We start from the raw sequence: 22,597 nt of genomic DNA on the forward strand, positions 1-22,597 counted from the left end.
AGTAACCAGATCAGTAACAATATTGTTTTTTGTTCCAAAACCAGTGAACTCACCAGTTCCAAAGTCATAGAGCAACCATAGCATCCCTTTGAAATCATTTACAATTCCATACATGCTATGGTCTCTCCTAACTTTGGACTGTAGTATGCTAGCCAGCAGTGCTCTGACTATATTTTTGTAAACATTTTGAGCCCGTTGCAAAAAGTCCCTTTAAAAATCACACATTATACTCGTGCTCAGTGAAAAAGACTGCATGCATGTTTCCACAAAGCAGGAAGCCCGGTGACGTTAATGCTGTTATATCATAACGAACAGCACAGTACCTCAGCGGGGTCAGGGCCAGAATGTGCATTTGTTCATATCCCGAGGATGGAACAGGCCAGAGTGAAGCACGGTAAGTGGACAAGTAATTACCGACCCCAAATGACATGTGTGCTTGTTATATAAACTGAGAATGACAAACGTCTTTATCTCGTGTTTCTTCTTGGACCTTCGGGGAGGTCATACGATCCGCATAAAGGTAACTAGGTCAGTCAAAAATGTGTGTGTGTGAGACACTAGCACAGCTACACAGTTCCCGACTTGGCGACTCCAGAATCAGAATCACCTTTATTGTCTTTGTATTGCATACAGCGGAATTTGAGTGCAACTCCATGGTGCATTTTGTAGAAAGTAAAAATAAGAATAAGGAAAAAGATACAAATAAAACAAGGAATAACAATATAAATATGAAACATAATATATAATCAATTATATATGTAATATATAATGATAATATATTTATATATTATATTTATATAATTATAATATATAATATATATATAATAATTTATATCTATAAAAGTTGCAGGTGCTGTTCAAAATAAGTGTAAATATATGTACATCAAAAACAATAACCTATGCAGTAACAAAATGTAGAATTGCAGTCAAAACCCCACTTGCTGACATATTTTCTCAAAAGCGACTTTTCTGCCGTCGTTGGGGAATTTTCTGGTATCTGGAGACTCAAAAAAAAAAATCAATAAAAAATATCAAATTATTTAGGGGGCTTAAGAACATTTTAGAAAAAATAAAATAGGCCTATTAATATTACTATCAACATTATTCTTCTTCTGATTATTACTACTACGAATAGGATAGTATTAGTCTGCTTTTGCCCTATTATGTGAAATTTGTCAGAGATTTTTTTTGTAAAAAAAAAATAAAAAATATCAAATTATTTAGGGGGCTTAAGAACATTTCATAAAAAATAAAATAGGCCTAATGATGCCACTGACTGTCTATTTGATTGAATGTTGAATTACGTGTAGCAAACGAAGTGGCACCTCCACGTGGCAAAAGAAGACGCAGTTACGGACCGCGGCCACACGGGGGTGCTCAAGTGCACGTCATACTGACACAATGGTGCTTCTGACCAAGGTTGGACTTTATCGTAAAAAAAACACACATCTGGAGCGTGTTAACGTCAGCTATAGTGGAAATACCATTGTGTTTTTTTTCAAGTGCCACTGGAGCTTGGGAAAATATATAGATCTCATGCCATAAGGTCACAGTGGAATTGAAGTGAAGGGAATGACGCTCTCCTGCTCTCTCTCCTCCCCTCGTCTGCGGCTATAAGTATCCTACCGCTGCGAGATTCGCTTAGTAAAAACGCAGCAGCTTTTGCGGCTTTCGGCTCTTGCTCTCATTTTAACGCACAAAAGAAGTCGTCTCGTTGAAGAAGTTGGGCTGATTGAAGCCCATGGACGCCAACGTGCATACGGCCACGCTGGAGGCTGCGAGGATGTTTCATGAATAAGACGCCAGCTTAACTTTCAGCAAGACCGGGGCCAAGTTCGGGGGGGGAGCAGTTATGGATTTGATCGGGGCAAACGAGACGTCCTCCGAGTGTGCAGGAGCGCGCATGTTCGCCGCACAGGACGGCAGCTTGGAGACCTCCAACCTGAGCTGCAGCGACACCTCCACGCCGTTCACACCCCGCAGTGTGCGGCCAGGGGGTAAGACCTCATCCACGGTTAAGTTGAATTGGAAACTAAGTACTTTGGCCTTTTTTGGGCTTGCTTTTTACTGATGACTTGCTGCTGACTCTACTAAGAAATACCAGTACATACAAATCATGTATTCACTTTGACGTATTTAACAATATTTTGGTGTTCATATGTTAGATAATCACATATATATTATATATTGTACAATTGTTAAATTTGTCATAATATTCTGATTTATTTTTTATTTATTTTTGGTATGAAAATCATGTATAACATAATATATAATTTTATTATCTTATTATTATTATATAATATTTATGCATAAATGTAATAATATAATAATTTTTCCATTAATTTATATATGTAATTTTACAATTTCACATGATTTATTTTTCATTGCTAATTATTTTTAGCATTAGCATACTGGATAACCATAAGTATACATTATTATAAAAACTATTGTATATATATATTTATAATATAATTATATAATATATTATAATATATATACATATATATTTGTATTATTAAATGTTAAAAACATTTAATTAGTAATTATTCATTTATAAAACCTGTTTAAAAACAGTATGATTATTATCTATTTTGTATTATTTTTGGTATTGATGAAATCGATATCTACAGAATTATTTATATAATCAGTATTTTAAATTTGTATATTTTTAAGTATTTCTATTAATGTATGTATATAATTTTAAAAATATTTTTTGCCTCATTTTGAGGGCTTTTATTATGCCGTTTTCACTCAAAATTTGAGCTCCAAATTTAGCTAAGAAAATGAAGTGGACAGCACACACAGTGGTGTGTTTTCCATGAGCCAAATACTTTAATGGAATGTAATTAAAATGGATCCAATATTGCAGCCTGTATTGGGTTTGAAATAACCCTGAACAGAAGTGGTGAAAATGAATGAATGGATGAATGGATGAATGTGACATGCCTTGTGTGCAAATGAGAACCGTGCAGGCTGCAGGAGGGATTTACATCACATCTGGACCGTGACGTGGTCATGCTGATGCTTTATATCCATAACCCATCCATAACCATCCATAACCATCCATAACCATCCATAACCATCCATAACCATCCATAACCATCCATAACCATCCATAACCATCCATATCCAACCATTGTGCAAGATAAACAAAGTGGAGCATCTTCATCAGTCAAAGCCTTTTAGCCACTTGTCTTCCAACCAGTCCTCCTTAATTATTTCTTGATGAAGTGTGTGTGTGTGTGTGTGTGATTGTGTGAGCGAGTGTACTGCATTGCCCTGCAGACGGCAAGTACCGTCATCAGGAGTGTCGACAAAAACTGTACATTCTCAGCAGCTTATGCATTGTCAGTTTGAGACGCCATTACCAAACCTGTTGCACTTGTTCTTTCCATCCTCCTCGACGCCTCAGGATGTCTCAGCCCGCTGGGTTTGACGGTGGACGAACGGCGGGCCGCCTGTCAATCTCCGCACTCCAACCATTTCCGCCTACGAGCAATGTCGGTTTGCCCGCTGTTGCCATACAAAGCACCTTGAATGCATGCGTCATGTGAGGAAAAATGGATGGAACCGTGGGGTAACACCCCCCAATGCTAAAACATGCGCCAAATGCAAACCGGTTGTTTATAATATTCAACTTTTTCAAGTTTTTCCAATGTTATGGGCTACTGAGTTTGGTGTTTTGCTTCATCTTCAAACCAGGACACTCCCAATGTGATACTCAAGTGATACTGGTTTACTCCACGATGCCTTTCAGTCCATTTAAAGGATAATCCCGCAAAAAAAAAAGATTCCAAAAACAGAACAACGTGAGAAAATTTTTCGGGAATTTGAACCGCCGTTTCGGCATGCACCTCCCTTTTTTTTTGTCTCTTTGGCGAGGTTATGTCACATAGCCCAATGGAACGAAATTCATTCATTCATTCATTTTCTACCGCTTATCCTCACGAGGGTCGCGGGGGTGCTGGAGCCTATCCCAGCTGTCTTGGGCCGAGAGGCGGGGTCCACCCTGGACTGGTGGCCAGCCAATCCCAGGGCACATATAGACAAACAACCATTCACACTCACATTCATACCTATGGACAGTTTGGAGTGGCTAATTAACCTAGCATGTTTTTGGAACTTATATGCTAGGACTACGTTAAAATTATGTCATATGACAATAATAAAACATTTTTTTATTATATTAGGAAAGCAGGAAGTGAACAAATGTAACAGTTACTGGTTGTAAAAGTACCAATCAAAATTAAAATTAAAAAATTAAAAATAATACAAAAATATAATAAAAATATAAGAATTTAATAAAAATATAATAAAAAAAATCAAAAAAATATTAGAAAGGAAGGAAGTGAACAAATGTAACAGTTAGTGATTGTAAAAGTACCAGATGGAGGGGTAGGATTTAATAAGCTTTGCTTCTTCCTACTCCTTTTGGACATGTGGAACTGGGAACTGATTATGGGATGCACTCAATTGGAATCTGATGCATGTTCAAATGAAATTAAACCATTACCATTACCATTACCATTACCATTACCATTACCATTACCATTACCATTACAATTACCATTACCATTACCATTACATTACCATTACCATTACCATTACCATTACCAAACAGCTCTCTCTAATAAGGAGGCCTTGATGAATTGTTAAACTTTTACCTCTAAAAATAATAGAGAACTTCTACGTGTAGCCAAGGTTTTGGCTGCTGGATGTCTCATACGACTGAAATATTGCTGGTGGAGATGACACAATTTTTCCAATTGTGGTCTTCAAAGTCAGCAGCGTAGAAAGTGCCCCCCCCCTTTTGTTTCCTCCCTTCTTATCAGCCAAAGTAATGCCCTCCTGTTGATGCACGGTGAATTGTAATCAAGCGTGCATCGCCAGGGTAGCTCATCAACATTTTCATTGACTGGATAAAGACCTTCTCACTCATCCGCACTCAACAAGACAGGGATCCAGCCGAGCCACTTGAACGACGCAGCAGCCGGGGTGTGAAATGGTGTTCATTGCAGCAGTTGACTGCGTGGCTTCCAACACCTGCGCTGACGCTTTTGTTTGAAAGCAATCCTGGAATAGTTGGTCATGTGACGTCACACTCCAGCCTCCTGAGAGGTGTTTGGAATATTTAGTCCGTGTAGCTTAGAAACAACTCTTCGTGGAGTTGGACACCACCGCAAACCACGATAATAAACCCGCATGAAACCCAGCAAAGGCAGATCTCATTAGATTTGAGTATCAGCAGCCTGCATGTGTTTTTGCACATCAGAACAGCAGCCATTATTCACCGATAAGAAACACAAGACATATATTTAATAAGCTCAGTGGCAAACTGTGGAAGATGGGCCTGGAGATAAATGTACAGTATATACGTCACAATGGTAATCATGACAGAAAGACACCATCATAAACACGCACCATGTGTGTGTAATGGACCGTGCGAGATAGTGTGGTGGTAATGAGGGCGTCGTTTCATGGTTGGGTGCAGTTATGCAGACAGCAGCGATGTATGGCCGCGTATGATATCCTCTTTACTTCTGGGGCGCCGACCCAGTATGGTGCAAGGGAGATAATTGGGACTTTATTTGTTGTTTTACACTGGAGACGTTCCAGCAGCAACACCACAACTAGCAATAGGGATGAAATGAAATGAAATGAAATACCTGTGTAGGCCTGGGTACAGTCTATTTCCTGGTTTGCATGCTATGCATTTCCCAGTTCACGGTCATTTATTGAAATCAGGCTGATGATGTGTTGACAGTGTTATATTTTGTCTGGTTTTCTACTTTTGCGCCATTTTCCAACTGATCAAAGTTCGTTCACTCGTTCATTTTCTACCGCTTATCCTCACGAGGGTCGAGGGGGGTTGTTAGAGCGTAGAAAACTTGTTTATGACCTTCTAAAATGGTTTTAAACATTATTAGAGCCCTCTAGACATTAAATAACATCCCTATAATCACCGTTACATATAAGACAAAAAAGTAATAATGATTTAACAGTGATCACTTTGGTTCAATACTTTTAACAGAGAAACATTTGACTCAACACACTTAATGATTTTTTATTTTGAAGTCATCAGACTTAACAGGGGATTACTTTATCACAGTTAATTGCTTCCAGACTTGAGCGTGAATTTCCTCAAAGTAGGATTCCTTATTTAGAAATGGAATATTACAGAAATAAAAAAAGAAAAAAAAATCCAAAAAGTCCCAAGAAAGGAAGTAATGCAACGTATGTTATGTAATGAAGTGATGACATGACTGCAGCCCGGTCCACCTCGTTGCTAAACAATTAGACAGACTGAATACAAAGGCCTGAGCTCTCCGTCTACAACTGCCATCGATACAATGAAAACAAATCTTTTGGTCTCCGAGACGGCTCAGTGGACACGGAGTCCCTTCTTTGACTTCCGTCACGCCTCCTTCCTCGCCAACAGAACTTGGCTGCTAAAAGTCAACAAAACTCATCCTCTATGAAAACCAACGTGGGAGCGTCCCACATATTAACAAGCATGTTCATTTAGTAAGTGAGCATAGTTTATTTTGATAAAACTGTACCAAATACCAGTTTTTGTATTAGAAACACTGCAAGGAGGGGCTTTGTTTAAAGGGGACCTGTTGTGTTTTTTCCACTTTTCTGCCCTAAACTTCATTAGAATGTAGTATTCCCGTGTTAAATGATGCCAAAGTTTCAGATCATGAGGTTTGTGTATTTAGAAGTGAGCCCTGAAAGAAATTTTCGATGACTCAAAATGCTCGGTTTCAAAAGGCGTGGTAAAACTGCCCCTTTGTGATGTCACAGAGTCCTTATACGAAGTAACCTTCCGACTGTCCAGTCTCTACTTCTGGATCGGATTCTGGATGCAACACATATGGTTGTATGTTAAAAGCCAACATTTCTAAAAGATAAATCGCCGTTTACTATCAATTCCTATACTGTTTATAAAGTTAGCGGCACAAACAGGAAGTGTTTTTATACACGCCAGAGTGTGAGCAACCATAGCGGAGGGTCTTTTTCACGGGATTCAAACAATCCAAAGAAATAAAGCTGAATACGTAGGTGCAGATTCTGGAAGAACTGTAAAGCTTTGTTTGCTGGTCATTGCGTGTAGCTGCTCTACAGGAGTCCACAACCGAATACAAAGGGCGGAAAAATGAGTTTAATAGGTCCCCTTTAAGAGCGTGTCCCCTGGAAGAGATTTCTAGCACCCTCTATGAACTATTGTGGGGTGCAGTTGCGCTCATGGCTGAGATGACATTTATCATGGCGGATGGATAAGACAGCCGTGCTGACATTTACAAATACGTCGACTTACGGGAGCCGAGGTGGATATTTTTTATATATATAGCTGTGTGGCGGTATAGCGGTATAGTGTGGTGCTGCATACAGATCACACAGGCGAGGAAGAGAATAATTCATAGTCCATAAAATGTCAGATTTGTTGAATGAGAAAAGCTGATTAAATGTTAAATATTCATGACTGGACTATGAACCCTATTGTTATTAACTCAGCCGCCAGTTAACTGCATGTCTAATAAAAGCCTGTGCCTCCATGACTTCATATTGGCCTGGATAATACATCAAATTGGGATGGAGGAAGAAGTAATGGACACATTTAAGGTCCCATAAAAAATATATATGTATCAACAATTTTAATTAGTCTCAGGGGGCAGGGTTGCCGCTAGAAATTTTTCAGGAAAGCTACTTTGATGCTATTTGGCTACAACCTGAATTTAGTTTAGTTTAGTTTCAGTGCAGCCGTCCCTCGTTTATTGTGGTTCATTTCTGCCAAGTCGTTTTTAATGTTAATAAATGGAATATTTTAGTACTTATAGAATAGAAAACCTGTTTATGACCTTCTAAATACTGTATTTTCCGGACTATAAGTCGTACTTTTTTTCATAGGTTGGCTGGTCCTGCCACTTATACTCCAGAGCAACTTGCCTTCCAAGAGGACCTAATGTCTCTTTTGGTCATAAAATAAATTACATTTTTGGCCTTGTGTGACTTATACTCCGGAGCGACTTATAGTCCAGAAAATACGGTAATTGGGCAAAATATGTATGTATAATATGTATAATGTATAACATGTATGTTATATATATATATATATATATGTGTGCGTGTATATATATATATTAGATATAGTACATGACACTGATGCAGGCGGATCACAAGCACGATGCCTGGATTAACCTGCTGCTGTGTTTAATGAAACAGATATGTGTCCCATGAGGTGGCGTATGTATGCGTGGCCAACATGCTAGCCACTCGACCGCCGTGCGGCATCTCGTAGACCCAATCTAGTGTATCATGTCGTCTTATCTCATCACCACCTCATCTGGTGAAGCGAGTGTCATGTGACTCTGCTCAATACCTTTAGCGTTGGGATGACGGACAAGGTGCCTAGCGGGTCAGATATTATACCCAAATCCGTGGGAGTCACCCACACTGTACACTGATCACCAGAGAAAAAGCTACGGAAAACGGTTGTTGTCCCGTTATCCCTGTGGCTTATTAGCAGGAAGACGTAAACGAGGGAGGAGAACAAATAAAAGTATCGATCTAGCAGCCCAAAGCGCTTGCAGCCTTTCCATCGCAATAACAAGACGACCGTGTTGCATCGTTTCATTGGAGCCGATCCTTTAACATGCTAAAGGATCCCGTCTTTAGCCGTAACCATGGCGACAGGCCAACAACCAATACTACGGAGGTTTTCTCCTCTCTTGGGAGCTTTTTATCATTTTCTTTAAATGATTTTTTTTTTCAATTTCCATTCAACTTAACTTTCCTTGGAGCAATTCAACCAGAAGAGCCTGTCTCACGCTTGGGAGACATAACGAAGTCCAAAAAGAAGAATAATTGATGGAGCTGCAGATGAGCCCACAAGACAAGGCCTACACTACCTTCTGCTTCTCCAGCAAGTCCAGCGTTTACCGGTCAAAATGACCTTTTTTAATTTTTTAATAAAACAACATAATACAGAACAACGCCACCCGAGGACCACCTGTCAAATAGGAGTTCAGAACATTCAGAGAGAAAGATTCTCCCATTCCCTAATAGTAATCACTTGCTGTCTCAAGAAGAACATGTCAACACAAAAACAATTCTCACGAGGGTCACGGGGGTGCTGGAGCCTATCCCAGCTTTTGGGGTACACCCTGGACTGGTGGCCAGCCAATCCCAGGGCACATATAGACAAACAACCATTCACACTCACATTCATATTGGATTCAATTCAGAGTTTTTGGAATGTGGGAGGAAACCGGAGTACCCGGAGAAAAGCCACGCATGCACGGGGAGAACATGCAAACTCCACACAGAGATTCCGAGGGTGGAATTGAACTCGGGTCTCCCAGCTGTGAGGCCTGCGTGCTAACCACTCGGCCGCCAACATTTGTGGAAAGCCGCACAATGGCTTCTACTACTTCCTGCGATCTAAAACTGGTTGGGGGAAAAACTAAAACTGAGTAATTTTCCCCATTGTCAAAAAAGTCATGTGGTCTTGGATTGGACCAAAATCTAGACGAAGAAAACTTGACAGGGCTGCCGTCACGGATGAAGCCCAGAGGATTAACTCCAAACCGCTGATGACAAAGAGGAGAAAGTCTGACGATGACCATGGGACCCAAACTGTTGTTAGCTGATGTTACCGATGTTGGCAAGGTCGTTTGGGAAGGATAGCGACACATGCTAATATCTCAAAGACCAGATTTCAGGATGGTGACAGTTTTACCTTGAAACGGATTATTTGTATCATTATTTCCTGCAGGGACGACTCCTTTGGCAAGCAAACAACTTGGAGGTTGTTGAGTCTCAGCGGTACCAACTATAACGTTAATGAGTTATGAATTATGAATTATCATCGTTATGACGGCAGCTCCTGTTTGGGATCTGAGTGGATTGTGCCTGGAATATTTTGGGTTCCGGTGTGCTGAAAGAACATGAGGATTCTGTTGTGTTATGAAAACTGAAACATTCAGATGTTGTTATTTTTTCCCCCCACCGGCATGAGCAGTATGAAAATATGCAGGCAGGTGATTGGATAGCGGAGATGTTCCTTCATTAGGCGCCGGCGCTCTCCGTCATGCTGAACAGAATACGCTGCCCGGGCCTCGGCCTAATCGAAGCCAATTAGCTCCTCCGTGGGCCGCCTGGCTGTGAGGGAAACACCCATAACTCTCTCAGCACATTTACATTAAGATTGGCTCGGGAAAAAATATTTCAATGCTCTGCTCCTTTTCATACTGTATATGTTTGTAACAATGATACAATCATTACGTTGCTTTTCATCAGTGCACACGCTGCGTTTACTGGCACACGTGCTGTTTTTATTCTTGATATTAGACATAACTGATGACCCCAAAGACTGCGTGTTGCTGGCGTGTGGCCCGGGTAGATTTGCCAAATGAACAAACTGTTAGCTCCAAATATAATACGCAAGTATTTATTTTCACTTATTTTGGGACACCTGCATGATCACATAAGAAGAAATTAGCATTTATAAAGATAATAATGCCATTCCGTTACATTTTCTTGCACTTATCCGGGTTCTCAGTAGCGAAGACCAGACTTTTTAGGGACCGGGACCGGGACCCTGAGGCATTCCCAGGCCAGCTGGCTCCACCCTGAGCCCCTCCCGGATGAGCGAATTCATCACGCTATCTCTTAGGGTGAATCCAGCTACGCTATGGAGGAAGCTCTTTTAAGACGCTTGTGTCCGCAATATCGGTCTTTTGGTCACGGCCCAAAGCTCGTGACCGTAGGTGAGGGTGGGAACGTAGATCGACCTTCCGGCTCAGCTCCCTTTTCACCAGAGCGGTCCGGTACAGCGACCGCATTACTCGACGTAGCAGGGGTGTTATTTCATGTCTACAGTGCTAACGGTATTTAAAAAAAGTATTTTCTGGACTATAAGTCGCTCCGGAGACCGGGACCAGTGTACCCCGCCTCTCGGCCGCAGACAGCTGGGATAGGCTCCAGCACCCCCGTGACCCTCGTGAGGATAAGCGGTAGAAAATCAATGAATGAAAAGTCGCTCTGGAGTATAAGTCACAAAAGGCCAAAAATGCATCATTAGGTAGAAAAAAAACATACATAAGTCACACTGGAGTAAAGTGGCATTTTTTGCGGTCTTTTAACTTCTTGACCAAATTGATAATTAGGTAGAAAAAAACATACATAAGTCGCTCCAGAGTATAAGTCGCACAAGGCCAAAAATGCATAATTAGGAAGAAAAAAACATACATAAGTTGTACTGGAGTATAAGTCAAAGGCCAAAAATGCATAATTAGGTAGAAGAAAACATCCATAAGTCGCACTGGAGTATAAGTGGCATTTTTTTCGGGTAATTTATTTTATGACCCAAACAGACATTACTCCATCTTGGAAGGCAAGTTGTAAGAATAAAAGAAGATAATAAGATATGCTAACAATGCTTATTCAGATACACTAAAAATAAACATGAACACAAAAGGTGTCCAGTGTTTATGGAACATAAACTATTTTTTCATGTATAAGTCGCTCTGGAGTATAAGTGGCAGGAACAGCCAACCTATGAAAAAAAGTGCCACTTATAGTCCGGAAAACAAACAATCCGTTTGAATTTTTAATGCTGAATTTATGAATTTTAATCGTTCCACTTGTGTATCTATCTTGTGTATCTGGGATGGAAAAAGAGGAGATTCCGGACGCCGCAGTGGAAGGCGGCGTCGGAGAGACCGATGGACTCAATCCATCACTAAGCCTGCAAGTGATATAACAACATTTCATGGCGGTTGTAGGCCAGCGGATTAAAGTCTGCGTGGTGACGCATCATCATTCAAGTTGTATTTCCAAAGCAGATACAGTCGGCGCTCCTGTGAATTCCGTCATCCTGGAGCAGGAGTACGTGTTCTTCCAGCTTGACCTCCACCTGGATGCTTTTTGATAAGCAAGCCGTACAGCTCAGATTATGAGCCGCGGCCATCTGTGCCTTTCACATATTTACATCCCACGTGGCCAAGGGAAGAAATGGGCTTCCTGTCGAGTGCTTGTGTGGTTCTTACGCCCTTAAGGAAGAATTTGGGGAGGGCAAATCATCTTCGGAGCAGCAATCAATCAATGAAGCGTAATTACCTTTCAGTCTTAACAAATATGACATTCTTGTAGAATGGATAGAACTTTGTGCAAAGTTCTTTGACTTTCTTTTAATGAATGGCGGACAAGAGAGGCGAGGAATCGACCGAGAAATAAAGCCTCGAGTACAAATCCATAAAAGTCTCCAGAGACGAAGGGGCGGGAAAAAAAAGAGTGGTAAACTTGAAAGCGGGAAAAGAATCAAATGATTTTTTTGTGTATTCAGGCTTGAGTAGGTTCGGTTGCACACACCGCTTTGAATTTTGGGCTGATGTCCGCCCCGTCCTCCTTAGAGCGGGCGGGTGCACATGGGTGCTTTTAATCCCCACAATGCAGCAGCGCTTGGAAACCTGCTGGAAAAACAAGTCTTGTATGCAAGCAGGGGCTGAAGTGAAGATAACGCTGGGGCAGATAGCGTGGACTTTCCTGGCTATGATCCAGTGAAGCTTCTGAAAACCTACTTTACCTCCACAAAGTCCATTTCAATTGCCCCTGACTGTAAATGATACAGTATAAATATCCTAATTAATTAGGATCATTTCCAGGCTACAGTCACTACAGTACGGTGTCTTAGTGGGAAGCAGGTAAAAAAACACAAAATGAGATGATTGGCGACTGCAGCGTATGAGAAAGTGGAAAGGAAATTGTATCTATCTGTGACCGCGTGGTCAATTATTATTCATTTATTAACGAGCAGCAACTAAACGAATCTTATTATAGCGGTGAGGAGAAAAATGCTCATTTGCACTTTCATATTAACATCTCAGTAGCACAGTTTAGGCTGCACGGTGGTTGAGTGGTTAGCCACCCGAGTTCGATTCCACCATGCTAGGTTAATTGGCCACTCCAAATTGTCCATAGGTATGAATGTGAGTGTGAATGGTTGTTTGTCTATATGTGCCCTGGGATTGGCTGGCCACCAGTCCAGGGTGGCCTTTTGCCCAAAGAAGACAGCTGGGATAGGCTCCAGCACCCCCGCGACCCTCGTGAGGATAAGCAGTAGAAAATGAACGAATGAATGAAAAATTAGAATGAATACTAACATATCTCTAAAAAATGTTAATTATTTTTTACAAAATACTTTAGCAATTTTTTTAGTACTTTTTTTTGCTTAATATTAAGACTTTATTGTTGTAAAAAAAAAAAAGTTTCTCACATTACTTTTTCTCCGGGTACTCCGGTTTACTCCATAGGTATGAATGTGAGTGTGAATGGTTGTTTGTCTATATGTGCCCTGTGATTGGCTGGCCACCAGTCCAGGGTGGACCCCGCCTCTTGCCCCAAGACAGCTGGGATAGGCTCCAGCATGCCCTTGCGATTGAACCCTCGTGCTAACCACTTCACCGCCGTGCAGCCCTCTATAAAGAGTTGATACGACAAATATTAATATTCAGTGCGTTGTTATTGTTTTATTGTGTTATTGTTTTAACAACATCATACCTCGTGCGTTTTGTCTCCCGACCAGACGATGACCACACGCTGAGGATCCTTCTGTACGCGCTCATCTTCGTCCTGAGCGTGTTCGGGAACCTGCTGATCATCCTGGTGCTGACGGCCAACAAGCGCATGCGGACCGTCACCAACACCTTCCTGCTGTCGCTGGCCGTCAGCGACCTGATGATGGCCGTCTTCTGCATGCCCTTCACTCTCATCCCCAGCATCCTCAAGGATTTCATCTTCGGTGCCATCATGTGCAAGACGGTGTCCTACCTGATGGGTGAGACAAAGAACATGGTTGTAATTGAACCGTGTACTCACGGCACAAAAAGTTCCTCCTTGGCCATTACCTGAGGAAATACGGGGTCGAACATCCCACTTCACCTCACACACCCCAACACACAATCCCAGTTTGCATTTGGCCGTTGGTGTGTAAGAGAGGTGAAGAGTAATTTCCCGCCTGGCCTTGTCAGGAGGGAAATGGCAGATGGGATCAGCGGTGCAGGCCGAGATGATTTCCTCTCCCATAGATAAATATTCCCACGCCTCCATCTTGCATATGTTCTTTCCAAACACACCACAGCTTTTGTTCTTGTCGGGCTTGCAGATATGAGCCCAAAGTCCCAAGTGATAAGGGACCCGTTGGTGTTCTTCACGTTGCCACAGGTATATCGGTCAGCATCTCCACATTCAGCCTGGTCGCCATAGCGATTGAGCGCTACAGCGCCATCTGTAACCCGCTCAAGTCCAGGGTGTGGCAGACGCGCTCCCATGCTTACCGGGTGATCGCGGCAACATGGCTGCTGGCCCTGATCATCATGATTCCGTATCCGGTGGTCAGTCACCTGGACTCCTTTCAGCGCCCCGACAACACCACCGCCCACCAGTGCCGCCGCAAGTGGCCCGTCGCCATGGCCGAGCAGACCTGGTGAGTGGAAGGCGCTTTTCATTCTTCTTATTTCTTGGACGGGCAAACGTCCCGTAGCAAGCGTGGAAAATGGACTTGAGAATGGAAGCACAATCAGAAGTGATCAATAAATATGCCAGAGTTTTCCAATAAGAAATCATGGAAATCTCCAAAGCTCCCAAAAAATTAGCTTTTTCCTATTTCCTGACTTCTTCCTAGAATTCCCTAGTTTTTCTATCCTCAAATCTCTGCTTTTCTTTTTGATCATGACTACAAAATAACCCAAAACGGAGCCAAAGAAAGTTGCAGGCGCAAACACGTGACGCATCAAAGGAGAAATAACTCAGCTAAGTTGGTGTCTGTGTTGATCTTACTGCCCCATCGTGTCTTTGGCAACAGTCACGTCTTCAAGGAAGGTACGGTTTGCATTTAGAATCGTTTTTTGACATGTAAAACTGTAATTAAAACTACAAAAATGTGGTTTTGTGTTAACATTTTTTAGACTGGTGGGGTTCCTATTTCGACGTAATAGCAAGCTAATGCTATTAGTTGCTAACAAGGACGTTTTATGCTAAAAATGCATGAAGAACACATTCATCGCATGCAAGGGATGACGGCACATTCTATTTGATTGTATTTCTACTGTTAACCCAAATACCCTATTTTCTGGACTATAAATCGCTCCGGAGTATAAGTCGCACAAAGCCAAAAATGCATCATTAGGTAGAAAAAAACATACATAAGTCGCACTGGAGTATAAGTCAAAGGCCAAAAATGCATCATTAGGTAGAAAAAAACCATCCATAAGTCACACTGGAGTATAAGTGGCATTTTTTGCAGGTAATTTATTTTATGACCCAAACAGACATTACGCCATCTTGGAAGGCAAGTTGTAAGAATAAAAGAATAGAGAACAGGCTGAATAGGTGGAAGATATGCTAACACAATGCTTATTCAGATACACTAAAAATAAACATGAACACAAAAGGTGTCCGTAGTTAGTTCTTAGCAAGCCGGTTGGTATCATGTTTAATCTGAAGGGCCAAGCAGGAGAAACGGAAATATTTGCTTTAATATTGCAAAGGTGATAAGAGAAAAATAAGCCAGCCAGGCACACAAATGCAATATTGTCATTTATGCTGTTGACTTACTTTCATTTTTCCATCTTTGTTTGGATTTGAAATGAATTTTTATCACTTTGGGGACGTGGGTATATATTGTTTTTTTCATTTTGAAGCAGATAAGAATTTTTTGTATTGGGTTTTGAGGAGTCATCGGGGGTGTTTTCACAACACACGGAAACATTCCACGTGCACGGATCAGTCAACTTCCGCCTCCAGTCCAATCGGCGCCTTGATTACTTGAGCGCCACGACTTAGCTCCACTAAGGCTCTGGAGGGAACCTGCGTGTAAAGGCGTCATCCTCCTGGCGCGGCTGTGAGCTCTCTGGTGTACGTGTGAAAATTGCATGGATCCCCTTGTTGTGTCTTGAAGGTACGTTCTGCTGCTGCTTGTGCTGTTTGCCATTCCGGGGGTGGTGATGAGTGTGGCCTACGGACTCATCTCCAGGGAACTTTACCGAGGTATCCAGTTTGAGATGGGACACAAGAAAGACTCCACAGGTGAGGGCTTGTGCGTCACATGTGGAATATTGAGGCAAAAAAAAAAAGGACATCCCTGGTATATGCAATAAAAAAAAATAATTAAAATTAAAATTAAAATTAAAATTAAAATTAAAATTAAAATTAAAATTAAAATTAAAATTAAAATTAAAATTAAAATTAAAATTAAAATTAAAATTAAAATTAAAATTAAAATTAAAATTAAAATTAAAATTAAAATTAAAATTAAAATTGTGCATCGCCACACATGATTCTGGATGAATGGTCTCATTAGCAAAACGCCACTTGTTATGCGTTTCAGATGATGACATTCTATATGCAACTGTCAGTGTTCTTACGAGGGGGTGGGGGGGTTCTGGGATGAGAGTAGACTGGAGGAGGATGGAATTGGCTGGCAGCTGCAGGCATGGGCGCCGCCATCTGCTTGGCCTCGCATGGAAAGAGGTTGTCTGAAGCAGACAAAAAGCATCGGCTAAAAAGTCCAACAGGAAATCCCATAAAAGGGATAAAAGTCATCCAGGGAGATTTCAAAGTATGTTCATGGAAAATGAGGCAAATTTAATAACCCATTACTAGATTCCGTGTACTTTTGGTGAAGTAGGAGATTCAAGTGGATGAAAAATTTGGAATTTCTCTGATGACTCTTCCGTGGAGTCATTCCCATTCCCATTAAAGGCACACAGCTGATTTTATATCTTAAAAAAAACATTCATTCATTTTCGCTTATCCTCACGTGGTGCTGGAGCCTATCCCAGCTGTCTTGGGGCGAGAGGCGGGGTCCACCCTGGACTGGTGGCCAGCAAATCCCAGGGCACATTTAGACAAACAACCATTCACACTCACATTCATACCTATGGACAATTTGGAGTCACCAATTAACCTAGCATGTTTTTGGAATGTGGGAGGAAACCGGAGTACCCGGAGAAAAGCCACGCATGCACGGGGAGAACATGCAAACTCCACACAGAGATGCCTGAGGGTGGAATTGAACTAGGGTCTCCTAGCTGTGAGGCCTGCGTCACAATAGATTCCACTTATTTGATGCAGTTAAAAGTATTTTGGTTTCCCATTCATCCATTTCTTTGCTGCTTATCCTCATTTAGGTTGCGGGGGTATGCTGGAGCCTATCCCAGCTGACTGTTGGCCGACTTTTTTTGTCTCAGCTCGAGACGTGATGTGACTCGAGGGAGAACATGCAAACTCCACACATGATGAGATGGCTGAGGGTGGAATTGAACTCGGGTGTCCTAGCTGTGAGGCCTGTGCGCTAACCACTCATCCACTGTGCAAAAATATGACATAGTGGTATAAGATAAAAATATTGGCCATGCCGCCGGGCTGGCCCCAGTTCAGTCCAGTTGTCTACGTCACTGGCGAATTGATTGAACTACATCAACGCCTTCCCTGTGTGGAGCCTGGTGGTAACCACGGCAACTGCAGGCAGGCAGAGGTTTTATCATGAAAGAAGCAGAAACTTTAAAAATATTGACATGAAATAACTGTCGGCTTCACGTGAGCACGGACTGGATATGGATGGCGTAGCGTAAGGAAATATGACACTTCCTCATTAGTGGAGCCATTGTTTCCCAATACTTTCATTATTTTCACTTTTGGTTATGAATTATATTTCCCTTGTTTGTCTCCATCACCGGACTTTCATCTGATTATTGGTTCTGCCTGCGTCTCGTCAGCCTTGCCCTCTTAGCGCTGCTGCCTTCCATCTAATCCTTAGTCCAGAACGCATGTTTGATTGCCTAAACTAATTCTTCTCCGCCTGAACGCTGACACACAAAATTGGAGCAAACATTCCCCCCTACAGTGTTGCCTTTGGGGGCATTTTTATGACTAAATCACCACATGGTGGCGCTCTTACTAAACCTCAAAGTTGGATGCGCTCCACTAAAGAGTGGAAACACTAACTTTAGGTTGTTGAGTCAGATGGCCATCAAATTTGGGACGGACCTTTAGAAAGCTGTAAAAAAACATGTATGTAAAATATGAACAAGATTGGTTGGAAAATACATGGACAGTATTTATCCCATTTATCTTTCTTCACTTTCACAGTTGATGTTTGCTAAATACAAGGATGAAGAGTCTTGAACCAGTCATGAATTAATGAAATTAATATTAGAAAGGCAGGAAGTGAACAAATGTAACAGTTACTATTGTACCCATTATGTCATTATATGGTCATATCACCTCGTACTTTGGTATGTGACTAAAAATAAAAATAAAAATAAAAATAAAAATAAAAATAAAAATAAAAATAAAAATAAAAATAAAAATAAAAATAAAAATAAAAATAAAAATAAAAATAAAAATAAAAATAAAAATAAAAATAAAAATAAAAATAAAAATAAAAATAAACTATATTAGGAAAGCAGGAAGTGAACAAATGTAACAGTTAGTGATTGTAAAAGTACCAGATGGAGGGGTAGGATTTAATAAGCTTTGCTTCTTCCTACTCCTTTTGGACATGTGGAACTGGGAACTGATTATGGGATGCACTCAATTGGAATCTGATGCATGTTCAAATGAAATTAAACCATTACCATTACCATTACCATTACCATTACCATTACCATCACCATCACCATCACCATCACCATCACCATCACCATCACCATCACCATCACCATCACCATCACCATCACCATCACCATCACCATCACCATCACCATCACCATCACCATCACCATCACCATCACCATTACCATTACCATTACCATTACCATTACCATTACCATCACCATCACCATTACCATTACCATTACCATTACCATTACCATCACCATCACCATTACCATTACCATTACCATTACCATTACCATCACCATCACCATTACCATTACCATTACCATCACCATCACCATTACCATTACCGTCACTTTCCCGTACAGACGTGAAGAACGGCCTGACTTCAGCGGCGTCCAATGGCAGCGACGATGGTGATGGCTGCTATGTCAACGTCCAGCGTCCCTACGCGTTGGAAATGTCGGCCATGTCTACCTCCGTCAAGACTCCCAAGGCGGATCGACCACGCAGGAACACGTCGGAGGCAAAGCTGGAGGCCAAAAAGCGAGTGATCCGCATGCTGGTGGTCATCGTGGTCCTGTTCTTCCTGTGCTGGATGCCGCTGTACTGTGCCAACACGTGGCGGGCTTTCGATGACAGATCGGCCAAAAAAGCCCTCTCAGGAACGCCCATTGCTTTCATCCACTTGCTGAGCTACACCTCCGCCTGCGTCAACCCCATCATCTACTGTTTCATGAACACACGATTCCGCAAGGCCCTGTTGGCCACCTTTTCCTGCTGCTTCGCTCCTTGCCGTCGCCACCGCCGCCGCCGCCGAGGGATGCGGGACAACGAGGATGATGTCATGGCCATGGGACCGTCCATGTCCAAGTTCAGCTACACCACAGTCAGCACCATGGGAACCTGCTGAGGAGGTCCCACGTTTGGCAAGCACAGAACACGGGATGAAATTGTAGCACAGCATCGGAGCTTAACTAAACACGCCATCGTGACCAAACATTGCTGGTCTTATGACGTAATTACCTCCATTGCCATACCAAAACACGGCGTAGGTATGAAGATGATCCGCTCTTGCCAACCTGGTAGTCATTCAATGAAGTCTTATTGGCTTTTGGGTTATTTGATTTGTTTCACTCGCTTCTTTCTGGATACGATTGTCACTGATGTTCTTTCAGCTGCCTTCTGTGTTCCGTATAAGTGCCTGCTTCTCGTGTCACGTTCATGTTCACATTCTTACCTATGGACAATCTGGAGTGGCCAATTAACCAATTAACCTAGCAGGAAACCGGAGTACCCGGACAAAACCCACGCATCCACACAGAGACGGCCTAGGGTGGGATTGAACTCTGTTCTCCTAGCTGTGAGCTGAGCTGAGGTCTGTGCGCTAACCACTCGTCCACCGTGCAGCCGTATAATTTGTTATGAGTTATACATATATTATTTATATATATATATTTATATATTATATCATATACATTTCAGCTCCTTTAAGTGACATTTTTTTTTACTCGATTTGCTCGATGTTTCCCATTTTTGCTGGGTTTCGTTTTTTTCGACAAATTTGTCACAGGTCAATAAAAAACAATCTGTGGGCCACAAACGGCCCCCGGGCCACACTTTGGACACCCCTGCTCTAGAATCAACAGTATCACTCCTGGTTGCAACTAGTCGACTCCATTTTGCCGTGATCAGCGATCAATTGATCAATAGTCAATCAGTCCCACTTGTACGTAACGGAGATATGATGATGATGATGATGATGATGATGATGTTCATATCGGATTAGGAATGTAGCCTTCGGAACGGCACATCAGGAACATCTAATGAGTTTCTCTTCTTTTTTTGGAAGAGCCAGTCGGCAGCAGCCTCCAATATTTACCAGCGGTAACGAGGGGATCGTGTAATTAGTTGCAAATAAGTTGGGGGCGTTTTTAGACACTTGGTGTCCCTGCAGACCTAACATGCAAGCTTCGTCATTACAGCCGAGCTGCTGGCTCGTAGGGTCTACGAGTACTATGTCTAATTAGCAAAGCTGCTCGATGCTACTTGCTGTCAGCATCTAAATCCATTCTTTCACACGGGACACCACGAGTCACGCTTTATTAAGGTCAGGCTGATCCTACGTCGTGTTGCATGTACGCATGGGATGAATATGGCAGCATGCAAATGCAGTATTGATTGGTTTATGAGCAACACGGTTTTTTTTCTCCCACAGAGCGTTTGGGAGAATAATTTCCCTGCGGTGTCACAAAAGGTTGTGTGGCGCCAACACCCACCCGGACTCGTCCCCTTGCCACTCACACCGACGTCAGATTATCGCATTTGTTCAATAGTTGCCACTCATTGGCTCTTTTCCTTCCTCGGTAATTCATATGAGCTTGGATGTCGTGTGATGTGGGGTACCCCATTGCAGCGGCGTCATTAGGCCTGTTTTAGGGGGGCTTCAGACACCCTAAAATGTTCTAAATCATTACATTTTTAATTTTTAATTTTTAATTTTTAATTTTTAATTTTTAATTTTTAATTTTTAATTTTTAATTTTTAATTTTTAATTTTTAATTTTTAATTTTTAATTTTTAATTTTTTTTAGTTAGTATTGTTGATCTAAATGCCCTTACATGCTAAACAGATTTGGAAAGGTGTTAGCTACAACTTCCCAGTACTATGACATTTTATTTGCTGTTATTTGATGTTTTTTGTTGTGCGCATTTGGAGCGACCTAATTTTTTAATTTTTGATTTTCTTTTTTTTTTTTTTACAAAAAAACATCTCTCGCAAATTTTATAAAATAGGGCAAAACAGGCTAATAAGCAAGCCAATAAGCAGGCTAATACTAGCCTACTACGTAGTAGTAATAATCAAAAGAAGAATGATGATGATAGTAATAATAATAGCCTAATTAATAATCTAATAATGATTATTACATCATTGGTCACTGTCCATTTACTTGTGTAAATGTAATGGTGGCCTAAAACAATTTGTTTTTTGGGATTTTTTTAAAATGTCTACTACATTCATTCATATCCTGTGCATCTCCAGGGGGCTGAGCCCCCCCCCCGTCCTCAGAACCTAGTGACGCCCCTGCCCAATTGTTGATTTGAGTCCAAACCGACTTTGGTGGAAGCTTTTTTCATTTCTCAAACGTCTTGAAAAAGCAATGAAGTGACTCTCCGTATATCTTTCTACACATTTCATTTTTAAATAATTTCCAAGCCGTATTATTTTAAATGGAGAAAATCCACTGGGAATAATAAATCAGAGCTGGAAAAGCATCTTGGAATTTGTCAACAGTAACATTGTCTGTGGCAGCGCCTCCTCCAATGATACTTGACTGTCACCAGGAAGGGATCCGGTAGCAGGAGGCGTCAGCACGCTCCTCACGCGCCAATCAGTCACGCCCGGCTGGACTGAGACTTGGCCTTTTCAGGGTCCTCCCTCAGTCCTGTCATTACTGTGCTGCTGGTTTAACCCTTTTGTCCTCAAGTCATTGATTTCTCACTCCAACGCCGGAGCTCCCGATCGCCATGCTTGATCAGGGCATTTTTTTCCTTTTAGCGTTGCTTGTGCCCATTTCTTGGCCATATTGGAAAGTGGCGCTGACACATAGACAAATGGGGCAGGTACGCTTTGGGGAAATGTAGCCACTGAATGATGAAGGTTCTGTCTGCAGGACGTACACTGGAAGGGGGGGGGGGGGGGGGGGGGTTGGAAGTACGAGGAGGACTGCAGTATGGATGAAGTTTTTGGAGCAGAAAGCCTAAATTATTATCCCCTTTAATTTTATGCTTTGGGGTTCTCCGTGGAGCAAATTACGTTCTGTCTGAATCGCCAAATTTGAGACAGAATCAAGTTCTTTTTTGTCTTACTCTTAAAGAGCAACCGCAAGACGCGTTCAACTGAATAAAATAGTGCTAAGACAAGAACCCAACCCCCCAGAATTCGGTCAAGCTTCCACCAGAGATGGTGCTCCTACTTC

General features: G+C 41.7%; 1 protein-coding gene across 1 annotated transcript; it reads left to right on the top strand.

The window, feature by feature from the left end:
- Nucleotides 1-1,643: 1,643 nt before the first annotated feature.
- Nucleotides 1,644-20,395, top strand: cckbrb (cholecystokinin B receptor b). Its single transcript, XM_058082571.2, has 5 exons — nt 1,644-1,997; nt 13,586-13,837; nt 14,224-14,485; nt 15,959-16,086; nt 18,987-20,395. The coding sequence occupies exons 1-5, from the start codon at nt 1,853-1,855 to the stop codon at nt 19,529-19,531; spliced, it is 1,332 nt and encodes a 443-aa protein (XP_057938554.2). The 5' UTR covers nt 1,644-1,852; the 3' UTR covers nt 19,532-20,395.
- The last annotated feature ends 2,202 nt before the right edge of the window (nt 20,396-22,597 follow it).

Source organism: Doryrhamphus excisus, linkage group LG12 (assembly GCF_037039965.1).
Source record: "Doryrhamphus excisus strain RoL-2023G ecotype Guam linkage group LG12, RoL_Dexc_Guam_v1.1, whole genome shotgun sequence".
NCBI lineage: Eukaryota > Metazoa > Chordata > Actinopteri > Syngnathiformes > Syngnathidae > Doryrhamphus > Doryrhamphus excisus.

Coding starts and splice junctions, on each gene's coding strand:
- cckbrb (XM_058082571.2), top strand. CDS start 1,853: ATGGATTTGATCGGGGCAAACGAGACGTCCTCCGAGTGTGCAGGAGCG. Junction 1,998..13,585: donor CCGCAGTGTGCGGCCAGGGG/GTAAGACCTCAT, acceptor TCTCCCGACCAG/ACGATGACCACACGCTGAGG. Junction 16,087..18,986: donor ACACAAGAAAGACTCCACAG/GTGAGGGCTTGT, acceptor TTTCCCGTACAG/ACGTGAAGAACGGCCTGACT.